An 8906-nucleotide genomic window follows, 5' to 3' on the forward strand; every position below is an offset into this window, starting at 1 on the left:
GTCACTTACATTGGGAAGAGATGGCATCAGGATGCATTATGGGAAGAAGACAAGATGGCGGGGGCAGTATGATGGGCAATGTTGTGCTGGAGACCTTGTGTCCTGGCATCATGTGGATGTTACTGTAACAGCGACCACCTATCTAACCATTATACACACCAAGCCCACCCTTCATGGCAGCGGGACCCTGTAATGGCAGCGGTCACCAGAATAATGCCCGGGGGCCGCACTGCAGACATTGTACAGGAATGAGGAACAGGACAGAGAGATCAAGATGGTGACTCGTCCTCCAGACTCCCCAGATCTAATCCGACCCATCATCTGTGGGATCCATGGAGACCGCACTGGCAGTGGCAGGGTGGCGGGTGCAGTGGGGTGCCCTCTCCTCTATGCCAGTGTTATTATATACCCACCTGCAGAGACGTATCAAACACCACCAGCTTGCAGCTTGTAGGAATGGCGTCGTAGCATCTGCGCTTCATCATAAATTCCATGTACACCCCGGCGTCCTCCCCGAGATCGGCTGAGAGAGAAATCAGAGAGAAATTCCTTCAATGTGATAGAAGTGATGGGTATGACGCCCGGCCGGGCACAGGGCATCTCTCTCTGGTGTCATCCATGTCGCATTGTGGCTGATAACAGAGACAGCAGCCAGATAACAAGGTTGTGTGAGTGCAGCCTACATAAAGCCGCCATGTGCAGGAGATAAGGGACACCACTTATCACCCCGCACCCCTGCAACGGTAATGTGCCAGCTATGCTTGGCAGAACATGTTATTTCCTACAGAGGGATCAGGGAGGGGCAGCGGCATTCACCACCAAAAATACAAGGTGTGGTGGTCTGCAGTACAGGTGGCTGGCATCTTTACTGAGAGTTTTCTCATCACTGCCCTGGACCACCAGGGATCATATAATTGACTTCATCACTGCCCTAGACCACCAGGGATGGTATCATTAACTCCATCACTGTCCTAGAACACCAGGGATGGTATCATTGACTCAACCACTGCCCTAGAACACCAGGGATGGTATCAGCGACTCTATCACTGCCCTAGAACACCAGGGATGGTATCAGCGACTCTATCACTGCCCTAGACCACCAGGGATGGTATCATTAACTCCATCACTGCCCTAGAACACCAGGGATGGTATCAGCGACTCTATCACTGTCCTAGACCACCAGGGATGGCATCATTAACTCCCTCACTGTCCTAGACCACCAGGGATGGCATCATTAACTCCATCACTGCCCTAGACCACCAGGGATGGTATCATTGACTCCTCCACTGCCCTAGAATACCAGGGATGGTATCATTGACTCCACCACTGCCCTAGACCACCAGGGATAGTATCATTAACTCCACCACTGCCCTAGACCACCAGGGATGGTATCATTGACTCCACCACTGCCCTAGAACACCAGGGATGGTATCAGCGACTCTATCACTGTCCTAGACCACCAGGGATGGCATCATTGACTCTTTACTACTCTATAACACTATGGATGTTCTCATTGATGTCTTCACTATTTCTTGACTCTGTTACTACCCTAGATCACCTGGGATGTTACCCCCAGGTTAGTAGACCAGACAGGTTTGGTTGTTCCCTGTGATGAGTTGCCCCAGAAGGTCACATTACCTGGAGTGGGGAACAGTGGGAAGCTGGGGCCCAGAAACATTTCCTCCTATAAAAGAAAAGCAGAGAATTACTTATCAACATCATGTAATAGGTATAAGTGCAAGAAATCTCCCTCTCTCTGTCTATCTATCTGTCTGATTTGTAGCTCATTCATATAAATGTGAGATCTGTTTTCTGGTCTTACAATGTCACACGCTCCCCACTATAAATATAATATGTAAAAAAGCAAATAAATTCAGTATTTATCCAGATTTCCATATAAGTAGGTGTCACCGCCTGCCAGGCCGAAGCCTTGGTAATCCCCATTACTATAGATGACTGAGTATGTAATACCCCCCCCCCTCCCTCCCCAATTATAAACCACAAATATGACCCTGTCACAACCATCACAGACACATAGTACAGTAATACATATAATATGCACAAGCCTAAAGAACAGAAATGGCTGCACATCGCACCCATGGTTGATACGAAAGCTTGTTCAGCTACATTAAAAACCGACATCAGAAGTGAGTATATAATTTGATCAAACCATATTGCCTCATGTACCAACGTGCAGGTCTCTGATACACGAGTCCCTCCGCTAAACGACACTGTGGCGGTCAGCAAACGCCAACCCCGCAATGTGCAAGCAGGTAAGGGGGGCCACAGAATGGCCCTGCAACCCCAATGTCATAGGACCAAACCCCAAGGGCCCCCCCAAACCCCGCAGGCACCACTGGCGGAGAAAGCGGCCACCAAGCAACACAAGTGTGAACAAGCTGTTACCTCTCACCATTGCTCCTGCAGGCAATATGGTTTGATCAAATTATATATAAACTTCTGATGTTGGTTTTTAATGTAGCTGAATAAGCTTTCGTGTCCTATCCTATATTACGATGTGTGAAACAGGAGCATAGCCATGGAGTGGGATGCTGGGCTCTCCACAGGGCTCTGGTGTCTGCTGGGGCCCCTGGAAGGCAGAAGAGGACCCCGGTATTATAAATGGCACATGGCAGGCCGGGGTCTTGTTACAGATTATGCCTTGGGGCCCAGGAGCTTCATGTTCTAGAGACATTTAGGGCCCGACATCACCGCAGCATCAGCATCACAGGGCACAGGAATGTAGGCCCCGGGGGGGCACTAGTATATGATTCTGCTATTTACTTAGTATATGGTAGTGTTTTTATTATTTTTTTTTTATGCCATGTAGAAGTTTTTGGATTATTATATAAGAGATTTTCTAACTATGAGAATATTATCTGGGCACTGTATGAGAATATTATCTGGATACTGTATGAGAATATCTGGGCGCTGTATGAGAATATTATCTGGATACTGTATGAGGCTATTATCTGGGCACTGTATGAGGATATTATCTGGATACTGTATGAGGATATTATCTGGGCGCTGTATGAGGATATTATCTGGGCGCTGTATGAGGATATTATCTGGATACTGTATGAGGATATTATCTGGGAGCTGTATGAGGATATTATCTGGGCGCTGTATGAGGATATTATCTGAGCGCTGTATGAGGATATTATCTGGGTGCTGTATGAGGATATTATCTGGATACTGTATGAGGATATTATCTGGGAGCTGTATGAGGATATTATCTGGGCGCTGTATGAGGATATTATCTGGATACTGTATGAGGATATTATCTGGGCGCTGTATGAGGATATTATCTGGGCGCTGTATGAGGATATTATCTGGATACTGTATGAGGATATTATCTGGGAGCTGTATGAGGATATTATCTGGGCGCTGTATGAGGATATTATCTGGGCACTGTATGAGGATATTATCTGGGCGCTGTATGAGGATATTATCTGGGCACTGTATGAGGATATTATCTAGGCGCTGTATGAGGATATTATCTGGGCACTGTATGAGGATATTATCTGGGAGCTGTATATAGATATTATCTGGGCGCTGTATGAGGATATTATCTGGGAGCTGTATATAGATATTATCTGGGAGCTGTATGAGGATATTATCTGGGCGCTGTATGAGGATAATATCTGGGAGCTGTATATAGATATTATCTGAGCGCTGTATGAGGATATTATCTGGGCGCTGTATGAGACTATTATCTGAGCGCTGTATGAGGATATTATCTGGGCGCTGTATGAGGATATTATCTGGATACTGTATGAGGCTATTATCTGGGCACTGTATGAGAATATTATCTGGGAGCTGTATGAGGATATTATCTGGGTGCTGTATGAGGATATTATCTGGGAGCTGTATGAGGATATTATCTGGGAGCTGTATGAGGATATTATCTGGGCGCTGTATGAGGATATTATCTGGATACTGTATGAGGATATTATCTGGGAGCTGTATGAGGATATTATCTGGGAGCTGTATATAGATATTATCTGAGCGCTGTATGAAGATATTATGTGGGAGCTGTATATAGATATTATCTGGGCGCTGTATGAGGATATTATCTGGGCACTGTATGAGGATATTATCTGGGAGCTGTATATAGATATTATCTGGGCACTGTATGAGTATATTATCTAGGCGCTGTATGAGGATATTATCTGGGAGCTGTATGTGAATATTATCTGGGCGCTGTATGAGGATATTATCTGGGAACTGTATGTGGATATTATCTGGATGCTGTATGTGGATATTATCTGGGAGCTGTATGTGGATATTATCTGGGCACTGTAAGAGGATATTATCTGGGCGCTGTATATGGATATTATCTGGATACTGTATGTGGATATTATCTGGGCACCGTATGAGGATATTATCTGGGCGCTGTATGAGGATATTATCTGGATAGTGTATGAGGATATTATCTGGGCGCTGAATGAGGATATTATCTAGGCATTGTATGTGGATATTATCTGGGCGCTGTATGTGGATATTATCTGGGCGCTGTATGTGGATATTATCTGGGCGCTGTATATGGATATTATCTGGCCACTGTATGAGGATATTATGTGGGCGCTGTATGAGACTATTATCTGGGCGCTGCATGAGGATATTATGTGGGCGCTGTATGAAGATATAATCTGGATACTGTATGAGGATATTATGTGGGCGCTGTATGAAGATATTATCTCGGAGCTGTATGAGGATATCATTTGGGAGCTGTATGTGGATATTATCTGGGTGCTGTATGAGGATATTATCTGGATACTGTATGTGGATATTATCTGGGCGCTGTATGAGAATATTATCTGGGCGCTGTATGAGGATATTATCTGGATACTGTATGAGGATATTATGTGGGCTCTGTATGAGGATATTATCTGGGCGCTGTATGAGGATATTATTTGGGTGCTTTATGAGGCTATTATCTGGATACTGTATGAGGATATTATCTGGGCGCTGTATGAGGATATTATCTGGCCGCTGTATGAGGATATTATCTGGCCGCTGTATGAGGATATTATCTGGATACTGTATGAGGATATTATCTGGGCGCTGTATGAGGATATTATCTGCATAGTGTATGAGGATATTATCTGGGCGCTGTATGAGGATATTATCTGGGTACTGTATGAGGATATTATCTGGGCGCTGTATGAGGATATTATCTGGCCGCTGTATGAGGATATTATGTGGGCGCTGTATGAGGATATTATCTGGATACTGTATGAGGATATTATCTGGGCGCTGTATGAGGATATTATCTGCATAGTGTATGAGGATATTATCTGGGCGCTGTATGAGGATATTATCTGGGTACTGTACGTGGATATTATCTGGGAAGTGTATGTGGATATTATCTGGATACTGTATAAGGATATTATGTGGGCACTATATGAGGATATTATCTGGCCTCTGTATGAGGATATTATTTGGGCGCTGTATGAGGATATTATCTGGATACTGTATGAGGATATTATCTGGGCGCTGTATGAGGATATTATCTGGGCGCTGTATGAGGATATTATGTGGGCGCTGTATGAGGATATTATGTGGGCGCTGTATGAGGATATTATCTGGGTACTGTATGAGGATATTATCTGGGCGCTGTATGAGGATATTATGTGTGCGCTGTATGAGGTTATTATCTGGGCGTTGTATGAGGCTATTATGTAGATACTGTATGAGGATATTATCTGGCCACTTTATGAGGACATTATCTGGGCGCTGTATGTGGATATTATCAGGGCGCTGTATGAGGATAATATCTGGGCACTGTATGAGGATATTATCTGGGCGCTGTATGAGGATATTATCTGGGCACTGTATGAGGATATTATCTGGGCACTGTATGAGGATATTATCTGGGCGCTGTATGAGGATATTATCTGGGCGCTGTATGAGGATATTATTTGGGCGCTGTATGAGGATATTATGTGGGCGCTGTATGAGGATATTATGTGGGCGCTGTATATAGATATTATCTGGGCACTGTATGAGGATACTATCTGGGCGCTGTATGAGGATACTATCTGGGCGCTGTATGAGGATACTATCTGGGCACTGTATGAGGATATTATCTGGGTGCTGTATGAGGATATTATCTGGGCGCTGTATGAGGATATTATGTGGGCGCTGTATGAGGCTATTATGTGGGCGCTGTATGAGGATATTATGTGGGCGCTGTATGAGGATATTATGTGGGCGCTGTATGAGGTTATCTGGGCGCTGTATGAGGACATTATCTGGGCACTTTATGAGGACATTATCTGGGCGCTGTATGTGGATATTATCTGGGCACTGTATGAGGATATTATCTGGATACTGTATGATAATATCTGGGCGCTGTATGAGGATATTATATGGGCACAGTATGAGGATATTATATGGGCACTGTATGAGGATATTATCTGGGCACTGTATGAGGTGTTATTTGGACACTGTATGGGGTGTTATCTGGTCACTGTATTGGATGTTATATGGGAATGTACAGTATTATATGTGGATACTTTATTACTTGCTGTGTATTCTCCACCACCTGCAGGGTCTATTATCCCCGATCACCTAGGACCTTTATCCTAAAGCGCAGGAATATACAGTCCGCTCTATAATACCAATGTCACATACATGTAACACATCATATATGTAACACACAGCAGCAATAACACAGGTAACGTCTAACTGCCCAGCTCCATGGAACTACAACTCCCAGCAATGTCAATGCTGTATGAAAATGAATAAGTAATCCACTCCTGGGAACAAGATGCTCTGCCAGATATCATTACCAGCAACTTAATGATCTGCGAAGACACTCGGGTAGAAGAGCACAGTTTGTAAACTAGCAGAGCTGAGTATGACATATGTAGCAGAGCTGAGTATGACATATGTAGCAGAACTGAGTATGTCATATGTAGCAGAGCTGAGTATGTCATATGTAGCAGAGCTGAGTATGTCATATGTAGCAGAGCTGAGTATGTCATATGTAGCAGAGCTGAGTATGTCATATGTAGCAGAGCTGAGTATGTCATATGTAGCAGAGCTGAGTATGTCATATGTAGCAGAGCTGAGTATGTCATATATGTAGCAGAGCTGAGTATGTCATATATGTAGCAGAGCTGAGTATGTCATATGTAGCAGAGCTGATTATGTCATATATGTAGCAGAGCTGAGTATGTCATATATGTAGCAGAGCTGAGTATGACATATGTAGCAGAGCCGAGTATGACATATGTAGCAGAGCCGAGTATCACATATGTAGCAGAGCCGAGTATGACATATGTAGCAGAGCTGAGTATGTCATATGTAGCAGAGCTGATTATGTCATATATGTAGCAGAGCTGAGTATGTCATATATGTAGCAGAGCTGAGTATGACATATGTAGCAGAGCCGAGTATCACATATGTAGCAGAGCCGAGTATGACATATGTAGCAGAGCTGAGTATGTCATATGTAGCAGAGCTGAGTATGTCATATGTAGCAGAGCTGAGTATGTCATATGTAGCAGAGCTGAGTATCACATATGTAGCAGAGCTGAGTATGTCATATGTAGCAGAGCTGAGAATGACATATGTAGCAGAGCTGAGTATGTCATATGTAGCAGAGCTGAGAATGACATATGTAGCAGAGCTGAGTATGACATATGTAGCAGAGCTGAGTATCACATATGTAGTAGAGCTGAGTATCACATATGTAGCAGAGCTGAGTATCACATATGTAGCAGAGCTGATTATGACATACTACATGTTAATCAAGAGCGTTGCAACAAAGCCAAAGCAAAGCAGCTCCAAGAAAGAATAATGACGTATTCAGCTCTGCTACATGTATGCAAGTAGGAGATAAAGCCACTGTTCAGCAAATAAGGGAAGATCAGCGTCATGCAGGATTGATTACCTGTTGGGGGTCATCCTCATCCATTATCTCCATGGTGAAGTCTTGGTAAGGGTTGTGCAGCCTGAGTATTCGGGTGCAGTCACTATCCACTGCCTCCAGAGCTGTATTCACTCCTATCCCATCCTTGCACACACATCAACCCTTCTATCCTTATGTGGGTCTAGCACTGTACAGCAAAGTGAGAACCGCGAAGAGCTATGCACTAAATGTGTGACAGTCCGCTGCGTCCCCCCTCAGACCCCCTCCCCAGGGTTTATTCCCCTCTGCTCCTGTGCATTATCTTGTCCCCGGCTCCTTCTTGCCCCCAGTCCCCTTGTACATTCTCCCAGTCTATGCCCTTAGCCTGTGAATCTGTTCCTTCCCTCTGATTCCTCCTCTTCCTCTCTCCCCTCCCTCCCTTTGCAGGTTGTGTTGATACCATTTGCTCCTAGGATAGAATGTCATAGCTGGGCTGCTTGGCAGGGCTCACCAGTGCAGGGTAACCCCCCGGCTGCGGCACCGCTGTGCACTGACTGGGCACCTGCTGTGGTCAGACCCCCTGTGAGCCCGCCACATTCCCAGTCCCATATTTCACATCACCCCTGCCCCAGCGGATTCATCTGATATGCTGCGACCTTCATGGCTGTGATATACGTGCAGTATATAGGAGGAGTGCTGCAATAAATGCCACTGCAACTGTAACGGTAACAGCTAGGCATGATGTGATTAGGAACTTAAAGGGGTTATCCAGGCTTTTTCCAAGAACAATGACACTCTTGTCCTTGTGTGTGGCTATGACATTGCAGCTCAGTTCTATCAAAGTGAATGAAGCTGAACTGTAATACCAGACATGACCTGATGACAAGGGTGGCGCTGTTTCTGCAAGAACGTAGCTGTGTTTTTTTTTTCAAAATGGTGCACAGAGTAATGGTGTGTTTACACAGACAGATTTATCTGACAGATCTTTGAAGCCAAAGCCAGGAACAGACTATAAACAGGGATCAGGTCATACAAGAAAGACTGG

At 44.7% G+C, this 8906-nt stretch overlaps 1 protein-coding gene across 3 annotated transcripts in view; it reads right to left on the reverse strand.

Annotated features, from left to right (window-relative positions):
• Positions 1-8126, reverse strand: part of PRKAG3 (protein kinase AMP-activated non-catalytic subunit gamma 3) — a 35579-nt gene extending 27453 nt beyond the window's left edge. For all 3 annotated transcript variants that reach the window (XR_011364499.1, XR_011364498.1, XM_069982523.1), the window contains exons 1-3: positions 7904-8126; positions 1639-1684; positions 414-523 (exon numbers count right to left, since the gene is read on the reverse strand). Coding sequence is in view for 1 of the 3 variants with exons in the window: in XM_069982523.1 (XP_069838624.1) it covers positions 414-523; positions 1639-1684; positions 7904-7936 (189 nt within the window). In the remaining 2 variants the exon portion in view is untranslated. The remainder of the gene's footprint in view (positions 1-413; positions 524-1638; positions 1685-7903) is intronic.
• Positions 8127-8906: the final 780 nt, after the last annotated feature.

Source organism: Dendropsophus ebraccatus, chromosome 9 (assembly GCF_027789765.1).
Source record: "Dendropsophus ebraccatus isolate aDenEbr1 chromosome 9, aDenEbr1.pat, whole genome shotgun sequence".
Lineage (NCBI taxonomy): Eukaryota > Metazoa > Chordata > Amphibia > Anura > Hylidae > Dendropsophus > Dendropsophus ebraccatus.